Source organism: Thrips palmi, unplaced genomic scaffold (genome assembly GCF_012932325.1).
Source record: "Thrips palmi isolate BJ-2018 unplaced genomic scaffold, TpBJ-2018v1 HiC_scaffold_12, whole genome shotgun sequence".
In the NCBI taxonomy this organism is placed as follows: domain Eukaryota; kingdom Metazoa; phylum Arthropoda; class Insecta; order Thysanoptera; family Thripidae; genus Thrips; species Thrips palmi.
The window spans coordinates 1,308,505-1,333,458 of NW_023144623.1; the positions used below are offsets into that span (position 1 = coordinate 1,308,505).

Sequence of the window (24,954 nt, forward strand, 5' to 3'; positions counted from 1 at the left end):
GGTTGGTTTTAAAAACTTTATAAACTCGGGAGGGGTGATTTCGGAACGCGGGTGACTTTTGTTTGGCGAACATGAGCACTGGAAGTCGCGAGATGGAGTGTGGTGGTCATGGTGTTCATTGAATCAGGTTTGACCAGAACTCTTTTGTATTGGTAGTTTGAATATAGCGCATGCGCACTTTGAAATTTTGGGATTTCCTCATAATCATTGAACAGGTGACACTGGCACGGTCCAATACATGGCTATTTCAAAATAGCCAAATGTTAAAATGGGAACACCTGGCAATGCGATTAGCATTGGAATTTTTTTAAGTAAGCCCATGGATTTACTATGCAGAAATCATAAAATCACAATTTTACTAACTTTATTACCAAAAGAGTCTGCTCAGTTTTCCGTGTGAGTGCTCTTATCACGTTTAAACTTCCAGTGTACATTACTCAACACAGACGGCTTAACATTTCCTACACTCTCCGGTTGTTTTTCTTTCCGATCACGAGGGCATCCAGCTTGTAGACGCGCCTCCGCGAAGGAGAGGACTGGGCCTTTGAGTGTGCTTCTCGAACGAAACGACGACGTCCGCCACGGCCATGTTCGTCGTGAGGAAGTCGCGCAAGGTCCTCACGCCGCTGCGGTACGGTCTGTCCAGCGGGAACCCCATGGCGCGCTCGTCCGGGTAGTGGCTGCTGCCGGGCACTCCGCACAGCAGCCAGCCGTCATTGCAGACCTCCGAACCCGAAGCGGGAGCCTGGGGAGCGGTCTGGTTAATCGTGGAGCCTTGCGAAACTTGCAAGTGGCATGAGCATGAGGCGGCAAAGTACACTACAAACCTAACTGTCTACTAAGTGCACACACTTACAAATGCATGATTGCAAAGTACACACACTTACAAACGCATGCTTGGCCAAGTGAGCACTTACAAATGCATGCTTGCAAGTACACACTAACGCATGCTTAGCGCCGTATAACTATAGGCGTTTGTAAGTGTGTACTGGCAAGCATGCATTTGTAAGTACTTAGTAGACAGTTAGGTTTGTAGTGTACTCAATATGCACACTTTATTCGTTTGTATGCGCAAAATTGTGTGATGCATCGTACTAAAATAGTACAAACGAATAAAGTGTGCATATTGAGTATACACTACAAACCTAACTGTCCACTAAGTACTTACAAATGCATGCTTGCAAGTACACACTTACAAACGCCTATAGATAGCATGGAGTTATACGGCGCTAAGCATGCGTTAGTGTGTACTTGCAAGCATGCATTGAATTGTGCGATGCAACGTACTAAAATTCGTACGCAATTTTCCACGAAGTTGTCCGTGCGATTCTGCGCTCAAATTTGTTCGGTCAAGTGAGCATGTTAGGAAATGTGGGAGACCACGTACAAACTTGTACAAATACACTCAGTGTGTGTTCCGTCTTCTAACCTTGTCTTGCTCGTAGTCCGTCACCATGGCCAGGATCTTGTAGGGCGTGCCTGACTCACTGCCCCTAGGCAGCAGCATGCCCTGGGGCCACCCACAGCGGCAGCTGTTGACGCGGTGGACCTCGGACCTCTTGGACTGGGGCGAGAATATAGCGTCGTGGTCGATGGACAGCGCTGAGGAGGAGGACGCTCTCCGCACGGTGTTCACGCCAGGCTTCACTGCAGGACGAGATCTCGTTATCGCAGCTTATGGTGCACCATGGTTTTCAGAAGTGCATGTTTCCCTTTTTTCTAAATACAAGTTTGACGCATGTTTCCCGGCCTTCACGTAAAATCACGTTGAAACAAGTGTCACAAAATGTCACGTGCCTCTGAGCATTGTCACTCGTTAGTATGTGAACATGTTCAAACCAATGTGACACAACGCTCAAAGAAACGTGGCATTTTGTCACATTTGTATCAACGTGATGTCACGTTTTAGAAGTGAGAGTAATGCCAGAATCAATGCAGATTAGTTTTAAATATAATAAGAAGATGGCGTTGACATTTTGAGCCTAAACATCTGGTTGCAAAATATCAATTGGGACCGGAATAAGTTCCTTGCATAAAGGTCACTGTGTTAAAGTTGCCTGCCTGTTATCCCGGACGTGAGACGGAATTTCATCAGACTTCATTCAATACCTCAAGCAGTAGCCCCCCTTTTCCTGATGAATTCCTGCTGCTTTAACTTACGTGTTGTTTCAAAGGTGTCCATCTGAATACTAAAGCGACGTTGGAAATCCAAATCCACTTCGTCCCCGTTCTCATTTTTCGTTATCAATAGGAATATCCGAATGAACACTTTTCGTTTTGTTTTCTCAGAGTTCACTAGCTGCAAACAGTAACAAAATGAGACCTCAAGGTTCATGCCAAGCGGAAATGTGAGAGATACCACTTAATGCATTATTTTAGGCAGAAGGTTTGTGTTTAGATTTCAGTTTACAGTAAATAAGCCCTGCGCCAGTAAATAAGTCCTGCGCCCGAACCTTGAAGACGTAGTTGAAGCGCCTGTGCTGCAAATGCGTGAAGCGGGCGTACTGGCGGCCAGGCGGAGTGTAGTCCAGACCCAGCGAGACGTCCAGGTCCGTCTCCTGCATGAAGGTGCGCAGGACGTTGTCCCGACTAGCGCCTTCCGTCCGCACCGCCACCGACTGGAGCCTCACTTTGGGGAGTGGCGTGACCTGCGCACCATGGTGCATTCGTACACGGACTAGGAAAGCTCGCTCCCGTAAGAGCGCTTTTGACAAGTAGTACAAGTAGGACACTGAAAAGTTCTGCACGTTAGTACGGAAAATTTTCAGAAGAATTTATACGGAAGTACGGAAAATATGAGAATAAACGGTCGTGCTGACCTCAAGTTAACAAGTACGGAAAACAGGTATGGAAGTTCCGTACTTGGCAGACATGTTCCATACTTTTTCCTGTTACTCCTCACAGTGTACAAGAGGTAAATTTTTACTCTCGTGTAGAATTTCAGCGCCACTTAACTCCAATTTCTTTCTTTTTTTTCTTTTTTGTAAATGGTATCTGGAGTTGAATATTATCAATATCTTTGAACTATATCGTTGTCACACGAAGTTTTACGAATAGGAATCCTCCAGGTAACAGCAGTCTGCATCAACTCACATCGCGTGACGTGTACGGCCTCAATTTTCGTTTGTACTTTTCATACAAATCGTCCATTAGCTTGTGTATGTTGTAGAAATTGGGGTCCTTTGCGACAGTCGTTATGTACGATGTCACTGCGAACGGCTCCTGGAAGACGATAAATGATTTGATGTTGATTCAATGCTGATCTTGTCACGCATGTAAAGATTCTTAAGGATTCCCACTCCTCTGAATATTGACACAGGACAGTCTTTCCCGTCTCCTGCTGTCTCATCTTACCTTGTAAAGGCCCAACGGGTCTGCGGCCTTGGACAAACTTCCGTGCATGTTGTTGTGGATATTCCCGTAGAAGTCAATGTTTGGCGACAAAAGGGCGTTGCCCTCGAGGAGGTTACTGACGATGTCCAATCCCGCGATGCCCACCAGCTTCACTTTCGTACCGTTTTTCTATGAAAGCAAGAAAGAAGTTCACGTTATAACGTTCTACCAGGGCGCGGTAAGTAAACACTTATAGAGTTTTCGGGTGCTTGCATCTCGGAAACGATTAGAGATAAAAAGTTTACCGAAGTAAGTTCCCAAATGGTCTGAAACGTCCAAAGATACACTGAAAACCTAGCGAGATCCTTATCTTAACATTTAAGGGGGCAGTAGCGTCTTTTGCACGTGTTTTGACGATTTTCGAACCTCCTGTTTAGACGTCAATATAAAGATAAGTATGAATGCCAGAGGCAAACGGCAGGCACCATTTGAAAGATAAAAGTTTTTACAACATTTTCAAAAAAAAATATTTTGTTTTAGCATTGAATTAGGATGTTTTGTGTTCTATGCAAAAATGGTCTGCAAAATTACATGGTGTCACTGCGCGCACGATTGCAGCCAAAGTTTTTAACTTTTTACCAATCGGTAAAATGCATCTGAAAAAGCATAAAATTGCCCATAAAATGACCCTTGGGTTTCAATATTGGGCAAGAAAAACTATTGAAACGCTCATCTTCAACTTAAGATGGAAACGAACCACATTTTTTCTGGCCCAATATTAAAACCCATGGGTCATTTTATGGGCAATTTCATGCTTTTTCAGATGCATTTTACCGATTAGTAAAAAGTTAAAAACTTTGGCTGCAATCGTGCGCGCAGTGAAACCATGTAATTTTGCAGACTATTTTTGCATATAACACAAAACATCCTAATTCAATGCTAAAACAAAATATTTTTTTTTGAAAATGTTGTAAAAACTTTTATCTTTCAAATGGTGCCTGCCGTTTGTCTCTGGCATTCATACTTATCTTTATATTAACGTCTAAACAGGAGGTTCGAAAATCGTCAAAACACGTGCAAATGACGCTACTGCCCCCTTAATTAACACTACTTTCATAAAGTAACAAATGACAGTGTTCACTCAAGGTTGAGGGTATGGACTATTGCAAGTAACTCCAAATACAAATTCCAGACGCTAGAAAAGTAACTTATCCTTTGTGAAAGAAGTCAAAGATTACGAGCTGTAACTCAAGGCTTGCGATTACGTTATGATCCTGAACTGATCCAGGAAGCGGAAGAAGGGAATAATTCGACTTATCTCCAAATTGAGTTTTTGAAATATAATCGTGCCTCAGAATGGTTTGCATCATTGCACCAAATTATTTCATCCAGTTCCTATGGAGAAAATCCACTTTGAAAAAAGATACAACTCAACTTGACCCCTTTTACACCCTAAATTTAGCGGAAAATGGAAACAACTCAACCAAAGTCAACATGACTCCGATGAACATATTGTTGATATGTGATAACTCAACTTGTGTTTTTATGTATCGACTGTAAAAAGAATCAAGTCAACTTAACCCCCTTTCACTTTAAGAACCATAACGGAAAAAAGAGATAAGTCCAAAAAATGCACCAGAGGAACCAATACTCTCTCCTGACTACAGTTCCACTTGACTTGTCTCCAAATTCCAATTCGTATAGAAAATATAAGTTGCGATGACTCTGTTTTCCATTTTACCGGAAAGTGATAAGTCACAGAAATCCTATACGCAGTGACCTGACACTCCTGATGTTCATCTCATAATTTAACTAACGCTCCTTGAACTTGTTATCATCTATAACATTCCATTGATTAGTTTTAACTTTCCCTGCTAACAGTTTTTGGTTTTCCTGAAAAGTGGTCAAAATGGAGTTATCCCCTTCTTCCGCTTCCTGGATCAACTTATCTCGAAAGTCGAATTATTCCCTCCTTCCGCTTCCTGGATCACTTATGCGTGTATTCATTCAGTACTTCAGTGTTTTCTGTGTGTTCTCAGTTTCAGGGATCCTGAACATTTTCAACAAATCGAATTATGAGGGGCAACGCCCTTACCGATTTAGGAGATTACTGAGTGAAGGATTAGAAGTCAACCTGAGTTTCGCAGGATTTGTACCTGGCTTGGTGCGCTCATAGCTTTTAAAATTGCTGACCCGCAATGGGTTCCAGAAATAAATTGAGAGCCAAGACAGCCTACTCTACAAACTTAAGAGAGTGCATGGCATGCTGCCCCAGGGAGTATGCCACAAAGCACGCTCCATCCTGGAGTTTGCTTGCAAGCACAGTCTACCCAGGAGCATGCTTGGCAAGCACGCTCTGCTCTACGGAGGAGCGAGGAGCATGCTTCCAAGTACACTCCAGGATAAAGCGTGCTGCGTCGCTACTGCAAGGCCTCAATCAACGAAGAGGCACGCCTTCATCCTAGAGTGTGCTTGGAAGCATGCTCCTCCGTAGAGCGTGCTTGCCAAGCATGCTGTTGTGCTGCTTTGTGGCATACTCCCTGGGGGAGCATGTCATGCACTCTCTTCAGTTTCTTGCGAGTATTTTTGAAACGGCCGTAGACCAGTAAACGAGGACGATAGACGGGGCTGCTATGCTGCAAAACGATGTCAAGAGATCACGCCTCAAAGCTAATTACTTTGGCTACTTAGTTCAAAATTTATACTTTGCATTTAAAAAAACAAAACGAAGTGACCCACAATTGATATGTGCCTTGGAATGGTTTACTTTACATCATTGCACCAAATTATTCGACTCAATTCCCAGCAGTCAAGGAGGAAATTGACATCGAAAAAAAAGTAACTCAACTTGATTTCTGTTACGCTCCTAATTTGGCGGAACGGAAACAGCTCAACCAAAGTCAGCATGACGCCGTTGGAAATACGTATTGTGGATAGGGGATAACTCAACTTTTGTTTTTCGTTATCATTTGTAAAGAATCAAGGCAACTTAACCCCCACTTAGGAACTCTAATAGGAAAACGAGGCAGGTCCAAAAAATACTCCAGAGTAATCAACATCTTTTGCTGACTAAAGTTTCACTTTACTTGTCTGCAAGTTGATATGACTCCGTTTTCTAATATAGCAGAAAGTGATGAGTAAGAAATCCTCTACGGAGTGTCCTCACACTTCTGTTGTTAATATCAAAATTTTACTTATGCTCCTTGTACTTTTTTCATGATCTATCTCTCGTTTAGCTTTAGTTTTCCTGGCTAGTATATTTTTGTTTCTCCGGAAAATGGCCAAAATGGAGTTATCCCCTTTTCCGCTTCATGGATCAAGTTTTCAGTGAAAGTATCTTAAGTTATGATTATGCTGTCACAAATCGATCTGCTTTATATCGTAATGGGATGAAATAGAACTTAATAAGGAGGTCACAGCTCTCGAGAGCAAATCCGCCATCTATCAAACAAGCCTTAGGAATTACTACTCGATGACTTACATACACCACATAGTCCTGTTTAAGTACTTCCTCGTACAAGGCTCTTTGCTTGAAATGATTCTGCACGAAGTCTTTTATCGGCTGTAACAAAAACAGAAGTTATAATGAAGCTTTCGTGACTTTCTATTACACCTTCTCTTTGAAGGCTTTGACAAAAGGAGAACTAATAACCGGTTAAAACGAGCTTCGCGAGGAAGGTATGTCGAATAACGAATGGGCTGGAAACAGCTATTAAATCGTGGCTTTGAGAACAAGAAGAACGAAACTGGAAATCAGAAAGACCATTTATGCCTTAAGCCAATCGTTGTCAGAGAGAAGTACAACAAAACCCGTTACAAGCGATTTCTGGCCTTCGTTAAGAAGGGGGAAGACACGGATTTACATTACTTAACTTTCCAGACATCCAAAGAGCCATCGAAAATGAAGGCAACTTCCCCAACCTCCGTCATCCGGAAAACAGCACGAAGTCATCTCACTCCATCTCTAATAAATGTAAACTTACAAGCAAAGATGTGTTGGCTTGTCTGCCAATGGTTCCCTTCGCCCCGTGTAGATGAACCATCTTCGGAAAGTAGCCGATTTGTAGCGGCTTACTCACATCCATCGGCAGGACTGCCGGAAGACCGTTAGTGAACCTCTCAGCGTTGTACCTAGGATATAAAATAAAAAAAAAGTCTTCTTACGCATGCAAAGCAGGGCCCTGACAGGCACTTCTTTTCGTTCAGGTTTTGGCCAAGCATAACCGAATACGACAACGGTCAATTAGGTGAAGGAGTGTCGATGATTTAGAGCGAGGGGGCGAGATCTTGGTCTAAAACAGGCCCCAACACAATACCGCGACTACAACGAAGATACACGCTACAAGTACAAAGGTCAGACTGCTCGCCACTCAGGTTTTGGTCCGACCTGGAAGTCTCGCCAAAATTTGGTGAGACAAAAAAGTCTTGCCACAAAATGGCGGGACTTTTGTGTGTGACCACGGTCTGTAGCCCGTAACCATCCGGCGCATTACGGCCTCAAGGCGGCGGTCAGACACAGAAGTCTGGCCATTTTGTAGCGAGATTTTTGTGTCTGGCCATTTTGTTGTGAGACTTCTTTGTCAGACCAAATTTTGGCGAGACTTTCAGGTCTGACCAAGTGTCTCGCCAAATTTTGGCGAGAAGTCTGTTCATCCAATTTGCAGTGCAGACACAACGGTACAGGTCCTGCCCCTTCATTCAGAATAGAAGGGCGGACCAAAAAGTCCTGTTTCACTTCGTTCCCACTTATTCTTGCGAAGTATTAGTTTTCAAATGGCAAAGGAAATACTTTGAGACGTTGAAAAATAAATGTTTCGCAACGTAACGGATGTTTTCCTCCGCAACTTACAAAACTATTCCATTCCAATGCGAGAAACATCGCAAGGGTTTTCGTAATTGATAGCTGGATAATACTACTGGTAAGTACTTTTCTTTGCAGGCTTTTAAGACTGCATAAAACATGTCATAATTGTTACAATGTGACTTTCGTCACGTTAGAGCAGGACTCACCGAGCAACAATCTGCCGATGCAGATGCACGAACAATTCTCCTCGGCGAGGCAGGTCCACGTACTGCGGGTCGTCGTATCCCATGGGGTACCTCGCATGCCATTTCCAGTGGAACACGTTGTAATTAGGATCTTCTCGGAAGTACCACAGCGGGGACTCCTTATCCGCCGTCACGATTCTCAACACGGGCACCGGGATCTAATCAAAGATTTCGCGAGAGACCGGTTCGTGATAGGGTAAAAGCTCACATTCAAAAGCATGCAAAGAAAAGTATTTTGCATCACGAGTCTCCGGCTTTGCATTACAAACTCCATCGCGAACTTTTTTCTTCGCATTGCAAAGAAATACTAGTTCGTAAGCTGAGAAGAAAAAGTTTGCAACGTTGCGAAGCATTGGTTTGTAACGTTTCAGAGCAATTTCTTCACAAGTTGCGTAAGTACTCCGTGATGCAAAGAAGAAAGTTTGTAAGAGAGTTTGCCCGAATACTTGGAAAGGCTTTTTAACAGATTCCTTCATAAGAAATTCGCTTCGCACAAGGTATGTTAAAGTTTTACAGGTTCCAAGGTTCCTGACGTATGACGTAAAGGCAGAATTTCGCCATCGAGTCAATCGTCTCGTACTATGTGAGTATTTGAGTTCAAACTCTTCAGTTTCAGTCAAAGTTGCCACCGACATACCAAGCATGCCCTCAGAGGAATTGAAGCAATTATTCAATTATGTTTCGGTGACGAGTTAACTTACTCTATTTTTTTCTGGAAGGAAGTACATCTCCTCGCGGACCTTCGCAAAGAACTCGTCGTCTGTGTAAAGTTCAGGAATGTACTGGGGAAGCTCTGGTATTTGAACGTCCTGGAACAGAAGTGTGATCACACAAGCTTTTGTGAAACTTTTGTTGTGGTGAAGTTTGGTAGGGGCTCTTTGGATACACTATCCTGCGGGCTAAAATTAAGGGGACAGAACTTTGAGATTTAATTTGCATATTTTAGAGTTCAACATTAATATCATTTGTGTATCAATGAATTGATCCAGGAAGCGGAAGAAGGGAATAACTTGACTTATCCCCAAATTGAGTTTTTATTTTATTATTGTGCCTTAGAATGGTTTACATCATTACACCAAATTATTTGACTGAATTCCAAGCAGTTTAGGAGAAAATCCACATGGAAAAAGGGTATAACTCAACTTAACCCCTTTTACAGTCTAAATTTCATTGGAAAATGGAGGTAACTCAACCTTAGTCTACATGAGTCCGTTTGACAAATTGGCAAAAGGATATAACTCAACTTGTGTTTCTATGGATCTAGTGTAAAAAGAATCAACTCAACTTAACCCCCCCTTAATTTTAAATTTCAATTTGGAAAAAAGAGCTAAGTCCAAAAAATACACCAGAGTAACATACACTTTATGCAGACTATTGTTCCACTTGACTTGTCTCAAAATTCCTCTTGGTTTAGGAAATATAAGGTGAGCTGACTCTGTTTTCCATTTCAGCGGAAAGTGATAAGTCGCAGAAATCCTCTACGGAGTAACCTTACACTTTTGATTTTTTTTCCAAAATTTTACTAATGCTTTTTGAAATTATTAACATCTGCAACATTCATTTGTTTTGTTTTAGTTTTCCCTGCTAACAGTTTTTTGTTTCTCCTGAAAAATGACCAAAATTGAGTTATCCCCTTCTTCCGCTTCCTGGATCAATTGCAGCCACCTTTCAGTGAATTCAACGGTATACTCAGTCACTCGCCAGTACTGACCCAGTAGCGTGTATTCACTCCTAGGCAGTGCTCAGATGCCTTAGAGTCACACACGTTACCTTTACACCCTTAAGAGAGGACCTCAACATCGTGAGAAGAAGTGTGTGCAGAATCATCTCCGGGTTGAAATGAAGTCGAGCCCACACAGCCTTTGCCACCAGCTCAGGCACCGTTTTGCTGTCTAAAAACAAAACAGCACACGCAGTTGTAACGTATTTTCGTAACTCCACACTAAAAAAGAAACGTCCACACAGAATGTTTTAGGACTCTTTTAGCCCCAAGGATGACGCAATTTTAAGGACATCCGAGAGTGATACAATTTTATGTCCACTAGGCAGAATACATTAGTACAAAATAAAGTAAGCGTTCGACAATATGTGTCACCATGCGGGAACAAACTATCAACGACGCCGGATGTGCTTGGCACGTTCACTCGGAAGTGAAATTAAGGGGGTAGTACACTACGCAAGGTCAAAAAATACTGTGTTTGCGTTAAATTTTTGCGGACGCATGACATACGGGGCGTCAAAACTGATCATGGGATCTCTTCATACTGTAAATAATGATCAAAATCACAAATTTTGATAGGTGTCTGAAGCAGCTATTGCGAGTTTGTCGAATTTCTCTAAACGACTGCAAAAAATACACAGGTGGTTGGTTTGCGCGATTTGGACCAAACGGTGGGACCTAAAGGGTCCAAATTTTGTGTGGACCATGTAAATACATGTCATTCTGATGTGAACTGAGGAAAATTTTTTGCAATAGTTATTAGTACCTCAAACGACATGACAAAATGACAAATTCAGAAAACAGCATTTTTCTATCCCATTTTCTTTCAAAAAACTTAAGTTTAAATATAGTAAAACAAAATTGATCACAATTATCCTAGTTCACACCAGAATGACGGGTCTCAAGGTTGTTTGTGCGAAATCTCGTCCAAATCGGATGAAAATTGCGGTCTGTATCACGTAAACCGTGCTATTTTTGCACTGGTTTCGAAAAATTCGTGGAAGTCGCAATTGCTGCCTCCAACTGCGCTCCATACGAGTGATTTTGGTCCAAAATGAAAGTTAAATAAGGTCCCATAGTCAGTTTTGACGTACCTTACCTCCTCTACCCGCAAATAATTTTCGAAAACACAATTTTTTAAACCTTGCGAAGTGTACTACCCCCTTAAATTGATGGAAAATCGTGGAAAGCGACGAGAACACCGTTCTCGCTCCGGAGCGAATGTGTTAAACAGCGTCAAAGCATGTCCAGGGGGCGGCAACGGCCTAGGAAGCGCGTGAAGCCATGCGCGAGTGAGGTGCAGGGGTTACTTATTTTGCTTCGATTGTGAGATCTAGGCCGTTGATTGCAAAACGCTTTCCACAGATCAAAAGAGCACAAAATTTGGGGTGCATTGGGCCTAGTAGATTGCATGATACTTCCAATTCAACCGAACACAAGGGCGGAATCATTTACATCAACATGGCGCATCCGAGTTTTTTCCTAAATTTGATGATTTCTCGTGTTTTTTGGTGTTTTCATTGCACCTTAATATCATGTAAAGGAGGAGCTTCGAGAAGAGCAATAAGCCTAATGCACCGTAAATTTCAAGCCCTTTCCATCGGTGCAAAGCGTTTTGAATAAAACAGTCTAGTTTTCTTAATCTCGAACAAGTGCGGAACCTCTGCACTGACGGCGCGAGCATCGCTTCACGCTCTTTCTAGGCCGTTGCCACCCCCTGGCATGTCCTATGACATTTAATGTGTCAGTTTTTGTTTTTTTTTTACAAAAACTGTTGCTAGAACTTACCACGAAAAAAGTGCCAGAATCGTCTGACGAGGTTGAGAAACGTTGGTGCCGAGATGGTAAACGGACTCCGGTAAGGTAGGATCCCGTTGACATCTGCGAACTCTTTCTCTGGCATTGGAAGATTGGGCACCTGGATGAGGCGTGCGCCGCTGCGCAAGGCGGCAGCACGGATCTCTTGAGCAACGTGGCGGTAGCGCTCAGGCTGCGGCGAAAGGTAGACGCACCGGTTACGCTTTTCACCCGCCAGCCGTTACTATCCGCACTCTCACTGCAGGAACGTAACCGGTTACCTTCGTCCCGAGATCCATCTGAGCTTTTTCATCGCACACACTAAATTCTTATGGACTTTTTAAATGCATAAAGACGCAGTTTTTATGCATAGTTATGCATGCTCAGAATCGTCCATATGTTATGTATAAAATTATGCATCACTGTGTACATTTTATGCATCTTCCTGCATAAAATGTACACAGTGATGCATAATATTATGCATAACATATGGACGTTTCTGAGCATGCATAACTATGCATAAAAAAGTCCACAAGAATTTAGTGTGCAAAAAATCGTAATGTGGATGCTCTTAAGGGCCTCATTCTTTGTCACTGCTCTGCAAACTCAACAGTGAGCTCAGTACACTGTATTCGGCGTGTACTCACAAGTACGCTCCTTCTGCGAGAGAGTACTCAGCTGAGTACAATCTAACGAGAGTGTGCTTAGATCACTACACTGAGAATCCAAACGCTATGAGTATAGCGTCAATTGGTGCAATGCAAAAGCATTGCACATGAAGTGCAATGCCTCCCTATTCCCATGCATTAGCATAGGGCTTTTTCGGGATGCATTGCACGTAAGGTGCAATATGGCTGAGGTATTGCACGTATGGTGCGATATCTCAGCTGCATTGCACCATACGTGCTATACTCATAGCGTTTGGAATCTCAGTGTACTTATGGGCGTTCCATGGCAGATTTACACGACCTTAATTGACCATCTCGTATTTTGCTCATATTTACATCAAATGTTGCCCTCATAGGGAGGAACATCCTTGTGAAATCTCACAGCCGTAGCCCCAGTAGTTTCCGAGATATAGCGGTTCAAAGTTTTTATTCAAGACTTTTCAAAACTTCTCTATAAAAAGTGAAAAATGGGTCCTGTTTCCCTACCGTTCCCTGTAGAGCGACGAAACTTGGGCCCTGAGGGACTTCCGACGCCACTGGAAACGGCAGTTTTAAAAGTAGGGGGAGGGCCTCAAATGTGAAAAAAATTCCCCTAGGCTTCTCCCTCCTCCTACCCCATGGGAACACCCACGTGATATCCACGTTGCATCCACGTGCAATAGGTGGATTAGGTGGATGGATTTTTTCCACCCAAAATCGACGTAGAGCGTTCGTCGATTTCGCAGCGAAATAATAACTGCAAGAATTCAACGTCGATTCCACGTCGATGTTGCAGCGAACGAGAGACGCTGTAGATCGACATCGATTCCACGTCGATTTTACAGCGATATAGACGTCGCTATAATTCGACATCGCTTCCACGTCGATTTTGAGTCGAAGAAAGAGTTGCTGCGGATCGACGTTTAATCCACGTCGATCGTTTGTGGATTGTATAATCGTTGCGTATGTTCAGCCGCAAACACTAATTGGATAGGAAACAACTGTTAAAATGCCGTGCACCGCTTCCAAGTCAAGACTGTTCCACAGCTTGAGGAGAAAATCCGCTAGAACGTTGTAGAAAGCCCGGGTCTACCAAGGTGCGCGAGCAGCGCGAGGCTCATCGCCCGCCTTCGTACCGTCCCTCAGCTGGCTTCGTGGCGCAGTTGGTAGCGTTGCGGTGCCGTAAGGCACTGGTCCTGGGTTCGAATCCCGGGGAACAAAGAACATCCCATCAACAATTCATCGGGTGCGAAGCTAACAAAAATGTAACACAGTCTAAACAACAAATGCAAAAAAAAAAAAAGTTTTGTTTTGAAGAAGGTGAACATTTTACAAGAATATTGATCGGTGAACTAATCCACGTCCCATCCACGCCGCCTCGCGCGTCACTTAAGGCTCGATGTCGACTCGACGATAAGCTTACACGTCGATTCGACGTGGGCAGTCAACATCCCCTCAACGTCGCATCCACGCTCATGTTCCCATGGGGCCTCCCCCCCCCTTTTTGGCCCGTCCCGTTTATTTTGGAGGGACGGGCATATAGTATGATGCATGCTGTGCGTCCGTCCGTTCGTTCGTTCGTTCGTCCGTTCGTTCGTTCGTCCGAGGACTTCCCGTGGTCCGATCTTGACCAAATTTGGTATGCAGCCTCCTTGGGTGACCCTAAGAACCGCCCGGTGGCAGCAAATCCGATCCGAGCCCCGGGGGCGCTGCTGCAGGTGCATCATGGTCTACATGGGGTCGAGGAGGATTTCGGCAACGGATACAGCTAGGAGGGCATGTAGGGGTATGTTTGGAATCGGGGCGACGAGAAAAAACCAATGGTGCCAGTTTCGAGCGAATCGGAGAAGTTCGGACCCGGGTTCAAATCCCAATGGGGTATATTTTGAACATTCTTTTTATTCGAGTTTTTGCATTGTTTCTTATGTTTTTGGGGGCGCTGATGACGAAAATAACATTTATTTGGACCCCAGACTCAGGTTCAAACCCGTCAGGGTTAAACAAAGGCGAAATTCACACATCTGTTAATGTACGGGACGGGCCAAAGTTGCCGATGTATATCGCTACTTTTCCTGTTATTTTACGTGATACTTACAACAGGCCAAATTTTGTTTAAAGAGCACAATTGAGCAAAACTTATTTGTAGCTCTTTAAATGTGTGCCTATTTTAATTCAAAAGTACTCCTGCGCATGAGGTATGCACTATGAATATTTGTCCAAAAAATTTAATGTGAAATTGGCAGTTGTTTTCTGTTTAAGTTTTCAATGTTTTTGACATGGTAGACTGTGAATGACATGTTGTTGCATAAAAATAAAGTCACTTTGAAAAGCTACTCAAAGTGCGAGCGAAGCGAGCTTCAATCACACTAAATTCTTATGGACTTTTTTATGCATAGTTATGCATGCACAGATACGTCCATATATTATGTATAAAATTATGCATCACTGTGTACATTTTATGCAGGAAGGTGCATAAAATGTACACAATGATGCAGAATTTTATTCATACCTTATGGACGTTTCTGCGCATGCATAACTATGCATACATTATGCGTCATTATGCATTTAAAAAGTCCATAAGAATTTAGTGTGTAGTAAGAGAGAGTGGGGCACATTGGTCCATGGGGCTATTCCGAGCACTTCGGTTCATTTCAAATTTCTTCGGGATAGAGCAACTTTGAGCAGATTTATTTTCAGAAGTCTCGGAAGACATTTCACGGTAGGCACACTGAGAAGGTCGTGTAAATCTACCATGGAACGCCCCTTACCTTACTCCCCATGGAAATAAATGTAGCTGAGTACCCGATCGTGGTTGAGTACGAGAGTGAACTTGTCAGTACCAGGGTTGTTAACGTTAATTCAACGATTAACGGCGTTACGCTAACGCCGTTAATCGTTAATTAACGTTAACGTTAACTCGTTAAAATATGTCTGGGCCATTAACGTTAACGCGTTAAGTTAATGGACTTGCTTAACGCGTAACGCCGTTAATACGTTAACGCAGGAATCAATTCACGGTCGGCCGAGGAAAATATCATAAAAAATGTCTTTGTTATAGACAGCTAAAGCTATTTAGGTTTTATATTTGTATTATTTCCTCAAAACCTTTTTATGGGTAAGAAACCTTTGGTGTTACGTTTTGGTGGCGCTGATCTCTACCCGCTCTGGTTGTGTTATTAGTCTGTTTTAAAAGTCTGTTTTTAACGTTAACGGCGTTACTGGCGTTAATTTAACGTTAACGCGTTAAATTCTTAATTTCGAGTTAACGTTAACGCGTTAAGTTAATGCGCTCGTATTAACGCGTTAACGTTAACGCGTTAAATTTGAAATTAACGTTAACAACCCTGGTCAGTACGCGTCAAAGAGAGTGTATTCGTGAGTACGCGTTAAAGAGACTGTACTCGTGAGTATACAGAGAAGGACCCCACTGTGGGAAAACATCACAGTAAATCCTGTAGTGATTAGTACAGCTGTCACTGTAGTTCAGAGTACAGGATTTACTGTACCTTTTTTACAGGATCCACTGTACTTTGTACAGGATTTACTGTAGCACAGGAGTGGAGTACGGAATATCCTGTACATTACAGTAAATACTGTAGCCAGGCACAGTAAATCCTGTGTTCTGAACTACAGAAAATCCCAGCAAAAAAATAAACGGGATTCACTGTGGTTTCTTCGCACAGTGCCGAAAAGGTTTACTTTTTAGGAAGGTTTAGGAATCTACCGTGGAAGTTAGGCCAACGCTCTATGGTGATACCGACCTTCCCAGGCGCGTATACAGAGAGAGAGAGGGGGGGTGTCAGTCGCACTTTTTGCCTACTTACAGGGGCAAAGACACTTTTTGGCCCGTCCCGTTTATTTTTTGTAAAAAAAAAAATGACGGAGGGACGGGCATATAGTATGATGCATGCTGTGCGTCCGTTCGTTCGTCCGTTCGTTCGTTCGTTCGTTCGTCCGAGGACTTCCCGTGGTCCGATCTTGACCAAATTTGGTATGCAGCCTCCTTGGGTGACCCTAAGAACCGCCCGGTGGCAGCAAATTCGATCCGAGTCCCGGGGGCGCTGCTGCAGGTGCATCACGGTCTACATGGGGTCGAGGAGGATTTCGGCAACGGATACAGCTAGCAGGGCATTTAGGGGTATTTTTGGAATCGGGGCGACGAGACAAAACCAACGGTGCCAGTTTCAAGCGAATCGGAGAAGTTTGGACCCGGGTTCAAATCCCAGTGGGGTATATTTTGAACATTCTTTTTATTCGAGTTTTTGCATTGTTTCCTATGTTTTTGAGGGTGCTGATGACGAAAATAACATCTATTTTGACCCCAGACTCAAGTTCACACCCGTCAGGGTTAAACAAAGGCGAAATTCACACATTTGTTAATGCACGGGACGGGCCAAAGTTGCCGATGTATATCGCTACTTTTCCTGTTATTGCCTATCTTTCAGGCGGCTATCAAGGGGCTATGGGGGAGGGGCACTGGGGTTTTTGCCCCCCCCCCTCTCTAGCCCCTTGAAAGCTGCCAGTCGCCTGAAAGATAGGAAAAACGTGCTACTTTGCCCCTGCAAGTAGGCAAAAAGTGCGACTTTGACTCCCCCTCTCCTAGGCTCCTCCCGAGGTGATCTGTGTACACTACTGCTAAAGAGTGGTCGAGTACACTGTTGAGTTTGCAGAGTAAGTGAGGTGTGCTGGTCGCGAGCCACCAGCCACTGATTTACCAGGTAGGGGCGAGGCACGTCGAACGCCACATTGCGGTGCACGCCCCGCAGGGAGAAGACGGGCTCTGCGGGTCGGTGGAACAGATAGACGAGGTCGGAGGCCTCGGCCACCGTCGGCCTCGCAGCATGCCGGTGGGCTGCAACGCTGTAACGCAGAAGCTCCAAACATCAGGATTACATGCAATGGATTAAATACACGGTCATTTCTAGTGTGCAATCAAATTTCTACGTTCACAGTGGTGAAATAAGACTTAGTGTCAGTTAGCATGCCTGGCCCTTTCCCAGCTGGCCAGAAATTGCCATTGCAGGCGCCTAAAGTTACCGGCAAGCTAATTGAGAAATCTAATCAAGAATTGCCAATAGTTGGCTTCTTTTTTGTCAAGCAAACTTGCCACCGGCGATTCCGCTGGTAAGGCGGAGTGGGGTACTTCTGGAATCGGGGCATTTCCGAACACTTTGATTACACTGTAAATTCAACGGCAATACTTTTAGTACCTTTTTTGGCGATACAATTGAGTATCGCCCATAAACGGCCTTACGGAAAAGTATTGCCTTCAAAACGGCGATACACAAAAGTATTGCCAAAATTTGGCGATACTTTGGAGTATTGCCACGATTTGGCAATAAACGTAGAACAAATCAAGGGGACAAGACCTTTGTTTAATGCCGTGGTTTTGGCAATACCCAAAAGTATCGCCAAATTTTGGCGATACTTCTCTGTATCGCCGTTCTGAAGGCAATACTTTTCCCTAAGGCCGTTTATTGGCGATACTCAATTGTATCGCCAAATAATAACAGGAAAAGTAGCGATATACATCGGCAACTTTGGCCCGTCCCGTGCATTAAGAAATGTGTGAATTTCGCCTTTGTTTAACCCTGACGGGTTTGAACTTGAGTCTGGGGTCAAAATAGATGTTATTTACGTCATCAGCACCCTCACAAACGTAAGAAACAATGCAAAAACTCGAATAAAAAGAATGTTCAAAATATACCCCACTGCACGCAAAAAAATAAAAGTCAGTCCAGAGCTAACTTTCTTAGTTGGCGTTTTTTAGCACCACAGCTAAAAAAATTGCAACTCTGCTAGCGACCTCTGCTGAGTAGCGCTGCTCTTTTAGCTGAGGGTCTGCCGGAGATCGGCTTTCCCGGAACCTATATTTCTGGAGGATTCAGCTACTTCAGTTTGCTGCAGTGCTAATCAATCGCTGCAAAAATGGGATTTACAATGCAGCAAAAATGTTTAGGAGATAGGGCAAGGCTAGGTTCGTTCCGTGGCGCTTCGCTCGCGCTGATGGCTAGCAGTGAGAGATGGGTTAGTCGGGGAACGGATGCTCCCCACTTTCTCACCGTGACATCACCCATGGTCAGCAATTTTTAAAGTCTCTTGAGACACGACTGTCCCGGAGGAGCCTTACGCCTCAGGACGACTGGTCCGTCTTAGACAGAAAATCCCGCACCTTCAAATTAATATCATAATCATGAAGAATTCTACAATGCTAATGCAGCTAGAGTTGCCACTAATCTCCATTTTCTCCATAGCTAAATTTACCCAGCTAATAATTTTTAGCTGTGCAGCTAAAAATTTTGCTGGGCCTACAGAGCTAGATAAATTAGCACCGGTGCTAACTTTTTAGCTCTGAATCGATTTATTTTTTTGCGTGTGGGATTTGAACCCGTGTCCAAACTTCTCCGATTCGCTTGAAACTGGCACCATTGGTTTTGTCTCGTCGCCCCGATTCCAAAAATACCCTTACATGCTCTGCTAGCTGTATCCGTTGCCGAAATCCTCCTCGACCCCATGTAGACCATGATGCACCTGCAGCAGCGCCCCCGGGGCTCGGATCGGATTTGCTGCCACCGGGCGGTTCTTAGGGTCACCCAAGGAGGCTGCATACCAAATTTGGTCAAGATTTTTTTTACAAAAAATAAACGGGACGGGCCAAAAATGTACTTTAGTATCGCCTTTGCATTTGCAGTGAATTTTTACTGGGTTTCAGTGAAGATACAGCTCAAAAGCCCGCCTGAGGAAGATAATCAGTTAAAAATGATAATTCCAAATCGGCAACGTAGAAGGTCAAGCCGTTTGGCTGTGGTCGCTTCACGAAATTAGAGTACCATAAAAATAGGCAAAAGCTACATCTCTACCTCGTATTTCCGTCTCTTTATCGTACCTTAAGGGGGCTCTTACATGTTAAGGGTGTAAAATCTGAGATCAACATGGCGACATTTTTGACTTTAAGTGATCGGAAACGTGAAATTTGTTGTGCACCGACTCCAATGAGTCTCCTCTTCACAACCGTGCAAGCGGAATTGCAATCGGACAAACCCACCCATTTCCACAGTCACCCCCACCCCCTCCGGGGAGTGATTTTCGAAAATGTCTGAAACCGACTGCAAACGATCCAGTGACCTCCCCTGCACACGCTGCAAGTTTTCTTTTTCGAATCCGACCACCCTCGGCTGCACCAACCCCCGGGAGGACCTACCTCTTTTGTACCCTGTGCCGTTTCAGTAGCAAAGGGGTTGAATTTGGGCGTTGAAATTCATGGGGAGACACACTGGGTGCTAACGAAGCCATTCCAATCAAAAACTCCTGTTCCTGAAATGTTCATCCACTATTGTAGGGGTGGCCACCCCCTAGGAACCCCCGCCCGCCCGGTACTCTACAAACTGAAGTGTGTACTCAGTATGCATCTGTACAGATGCATACTTGCAAGTAAACACCTGCAGATTCATACTTAGCTGAGTACACATCTACAGATGCATACTTAGCTGAGTACACATCTACAGATGCATACTCAGCTGAGTACACATCTACAGATGCATACTCAGCTGAGTACACATCTGCAGATGCATACTTGGAGAGGTTAAGTATGCATCTGTAGGTGTGTACTCAGCCAAGTATGCATCTGTAGATGTGTACTCAGCTGAGTATGCATCTGTAGATGTGTACTCAGCTAAGTACGCATCTGTAGGTGTGTACTTGCAAGTATGCATCTGTAAGGGAGGGTGGGGCACCTAGTGAGGGGCACCTAGTGACACAGGGGTGCCCTGGCCACCCTATGGCACTTTCAGACACCTTGAGGTGGCTTATCTAAAGGTCTTGTGCTGTGGAATCATGTTCAAGTGAAAGTGAGACTTTGAACAAAATATATTAGCCCCTAGAATAAAAGCAATAAAATAGTTACCCAAAATCACAGATTTTACGACTTTTTTACAAAATGTTTTCTCGCCATTCTTCCAGTACACGGCACTGCCGATCGTTCTGGCACTTTTAATCAATAATAAAGACCTTTAGTAAGTTGTTTTCGCTGAACCAGCTCAAACATGTGATTTCATTTCTTTAATATCAAATTTTGAACGGAAATGAGCCCCCTAGTGTTTCTAATTTTCCGGAAAGATTCAACTTTTCCGAAAATTTCCTGAAAAATAGGAAAAATACGGAAAAATTCCAGAAAAATTGAAAAATTTGGAAAAATAGTAAGTTTTGCTGCAAAAATGTCAGAAAACGTGGTAAAACGGTGGGGAAACTTGTGTGAGGTGCAGAAAAAGGAAAACAATTAACCATTTTTTATATTTGCAGAAGTATTATGGATTAAATGGATTCAAATCAACAAAATCAGAGTACGATGGAGCAGTACAGGACAAAAGTACAGACACTACCTTACCTGTCTCCACTGTAAATCCAATGGCGATACTTTTGGTACCTGTTTTGGCGATACAATTAAGTATTGCCAGTAAACGGCCTTACGAAAAAGTATTGCCTTCAAAACGGCAATACACAAATGTATCGCCAAAATTTGGCGATACTTTGGAGTATTGCCATTTGGCAATAAACGTTTAACAAATCAAGGGGACAAGTTCTTAGTTTAATGCCGTGGTTTTGGCAATACCAAAAAGTATCGCCAAATTTTGGCGATACTTCTATGTATCGCCGTTCTGAAGGCAATACTTTTCCGTAAGGCCGTTTATTGACAAAACTTAATTATCCACCCCTATCCCTATCCACATTGTGACATTTGCAGTCAAAATCAAATCTAGCGACGGCGACGAGATCGGCGGGGGCGAGTGAATCAATACTTAAAAGGTGGGCAGCGTAGCAACTCCTTTTAGCTTACCTGACACTTGTGATGGACTATTGAGACAACACCTGACATTCGCCAGACAAGGCAACTGCTAATACCGATGCACTCCCGTTTGTGTCCATCCCCCTCACTGCCTTCTAGAAGCTTCAGCAGACGACCACAACCACGAAAGCCACGAAAAACAATGTTACCAAGTCACTGCGACTGACTTTTGTGTTCAAAAATGACAGGAATTCAGCGATTTTGTCATGTGACTTCAATAACATGCAAAATGCGCATTTTTTGAATGTTTCCATCTTTTCCGGGGCTCTTGGAAAAATACGGAAATTTTCAGAAATTTTCTGCATTTTTCCCCGGAAATTTTCCGGCATTAGAATCACTAGAGCCCCCGGGGCAGGTAGTGACAGACACACTCTATTTCCCATATTTCAACGATTTAAACGTTTCAAAACATCGATGTGGCAAACCACGAAGTAAATGGTCACCGATTGTCACACAACGAAACATAAATGAGACTAATTTGTACGACAATTTCGTAGATCATTCAATTTGATTGGCAATGTAGTAAAATGCAGTTTCTTGCGAAAAAATGGCGCCGTTCAGAATGGTTTGATATTTAAAAAGCTTAAAGAGTCTAAAACAGATAATTTTCAATTAGCTGGAGCGTCGCTCTATGCTGGTAATGTGAGTGATATGACCTGTCACTAGGTGCCCCGGGCTGGGGCACCAAGTGACAAGTGCAGAGGTCTGCGGGAAGCTATGTAAATAATAGAAATAGGTGTTGCCAAAACGCCACAACGCGTTTTTGCGATCAAGGAAGGATCGAAGCAACCTTCTGAGGTGTAAGCAGATTCATTTCTCGCACAGTATCGGAATGAGTGCCAAAATCCAAAAAGTGTCACTAGGTGCCCCACCCTCCCTTAGATGCATACTGAGTACACACTTCAGTTTGTAGAGTAGGGGTAGGAGCGCCGTTCAAGATGGAGTCGGTGCACAGCAAATTTCACGTTTCCGATCACTTGAAGTCAAAAATGTCGCCATGTTGATCGCGGATTTTACACCCTTAACCACGGAGGGGTTTGCACAGGGAGGAAGAGGTGACGCACGGACCGCATACTTCGCAAGGCTCAAGAAGAACAGTTGGGGCACCCACCGACCAAATTTCAGCGTCCTAGCTCGATAAAAAAAGAAACTGCCCCGTTTCCAAAAACAGGAGCCGCTAATTTTGAGCGGCAGTGTATTGTAGTGGCTTCAAACTTGTGGGCATGCATCCTGCATCCCCACCGTCAAGAAGGTTAAAAAACGAACAAAAAAGCATTGCAGCGATGTTAAAAGGTCTTTACTCAAAGAAGTGGAGTTAATGAAGGGGTTTAAATAGAAATTATTCCTCATAATAAAGCTTTGAGTGATAATCAAACAGTTTAGTTCTCAGCAAATGTTCTTGTACGCCCTCTAAATTATGCCTCCTATTAGAACAAACGAAAGTAAGCTCGAGTAGTGTCAAATTTTAAGGTCGTCCGGAATTGCCCAAGCCCGGGTTTCCGGACACGTGCAAGGCTTTAAGGCCCATATATCCCCCTAACCGTTGATGAGATTTCGCTTTCACGTATATCATTTTGAAGGTTAAGGTTCATACTCTACTCTCCTGTAATGAAATGAGATTCAAGAAGCATATTCAAGCTCAAAGAGCAAAAGGAAAAAAAACGTCCGGACTTAACCTTCTCTCCCGTACTTACTTTATGCAGCATATCACCGCCACAACTGCCAGCCGGACCACCGACCAGCCGTGGTTGCCCGTTCCACGAGCCATGGTAAGTCAATGTGACTGCTTTTGCTTGGACTAGCGGTGTTTCCCTTAAGTGCAGACGACCGACTCGTTTTCTGACGTCAATTCAAGACTCATTCGCAATAACTCGCGTGAACTCAGACATTTTGTCTCGATTTCGTGCCGTTTCAGTGACACGAACCAAAGCCGCGCTGAAAGTTGTTGAGTCATCGTGAAGCCGATGTCAAACGTGACTTGCCTGAAGTTTTCCAAGAAAACACATTGCAAGTACAAGAAACTGCGTCACCACCCGAGCGGAAAAATAAGCAGCACATAAAGTTGGTTTGCTTGTATGCCGCTGTCTATTTCCAAACACTGCACTGAAAATGAAGTCAAGGAGGCAAATATGTCAGTTCAAGCTGGAAATCCAATGTAACTCAGATACAGGGGTAGGTTGGGGAAGAAAAGTACAAAACGCGCACATTGCACTGTACAGAAGTTCCAAATGAGGATTCAACTTTCTGCTCGCTCGTGAACTTGTAATCCAATGCCTTCCTAATGAAATGGATCACTGTTCGTTGATTATAGTCCCAGTCAACATTTCGTACTGCGCGGTACCTCCATTGGAGGTGCACTCACAGATATCGTATCATCCCCTTTAGTAGCACTGGTGAGGTACTGTTTGCCCAAAAAGGGTAGTCTGCTAGCTGTCCTCGGCATCATCCATCTGTGGTACGGGCCTAGTACAACCCCGTACTACCATTCCGTACCTCGGCCGGACCACCACTGGACTAGCGGTCGGCCCATGCGAATTCTACAATATTTAGACGCTAGGGTGATGATCTTCACTTGTAAAAGATTTCAAAGGACCCGAAGAAGCAGATACCTCGATTCAAAAATTGGTTGGAGGATACGTCTGACTATGGCAGAAGTCACTCCGACTCACTGGGACAAGTCTGCTGTACCTAATGAAACTGCGACCCGTAGCATGCAGCGAGAGGAACCATTCAATTGTCGATTGCTCCTCTAGTAGTTTCGATACCGCCGTAATTTTTACAGCGGTACATCACACTCATCTTAGCACTTCAGTTTCCATCTATTCAGAACTTTCAGTACGCTACCTTTTGGCCAGAAGAACCTTTTAATCGTAACAGGTGACTAAAGCGACACTAGCGCCATCTAGAGGACAATACTGAGAGTGCAATCCGCCATCTAGTCCTGACTGACCGTCGTCCCTGGTACTGTCGTGGCACAACGGTAGTCCCGATTCGTACCTTGCAATGCACGCCTACTGCCACCTTTCTAGAGGTAATAAGCAACCAGAAATCACTGTGCGTGTAATTAGTACCGGTGTGTCACGCAAGCACATTCCATTTTCAAACTAAAAATTTTCTCAGAAAAGTAAAAATTTCCTCAAAAAATTACAAATTGCCAGAAAATTTAAAATTTTCTCAAGAAATTGAAAATTTCCCCAGGAAATAAAATGAAATTCACTGCCGATTTTATATATATTTTACAATGGAATTCGCCAACGTCACGCCCAGCGGCAGTAATTTGTCGCATTTCTGGTTGCATTTAACCTGTACAAACGCGGCAAGTACACGGATATATGCATGGTCCGGATTCGGACTACCTCTGTACTATGGAGGGACTAGTGAGTGCGACCAGTAGGACCAAGATGGCGGAGTAGCGTTTCCCGCACTTTTCACGTACCAGACCGTAGTACGCCACTACTCCAGCTGACATCAGATATGGACATACAAAACGGACTTCGCATGGAGGTCAGAGGGAGGTACAGTCAGGGACCTGGTACTAGCAATGTCGACTGGGGTTCCCCACATTA

General features: G+C 43.8%; 1 protein-coding gene across 1 annotated transcript; it reads right to left on the minus strand.

Annotated features, from left to right (window-relative positions):
* Positions 1–342: 342 nt before the first annotated feature.
* On the minus strand, positions 343–23,238 carry LOC117640555 (phenoloxidase 2-like). Its single transcript, XM_034377092.1, has 14 exons — positions 23,083–23,238; positions 17,262–17,406; positions 11,891–12,092; positions 10,153–10,274; positions 9,084–9,191; positions 8,344–8,540; positions 7,317–7,464; positions 6,815–6,895; positions 3,355–3,522; positions 3,094–3,222; positions 2,454–2,648; positions 2,161–2,299; positions 1,430–1,647; positions 343–745 (listed from the first exon to the last, which is right to left on the minus strand). The coding sequence occupies exons 1-14, from the start codon at positions 23,154–23,156 to the stop codon at positions 491–493; spliced, it is 2,181 nt and encodes a 726-aa protein (XP_034232983.1). The 5' UTR covers positions 23,157–23,238; the 3' UTR covers positions 343–490.
* Positions 23,239–24,954: the final 1,716 nt, after the last annotated feature.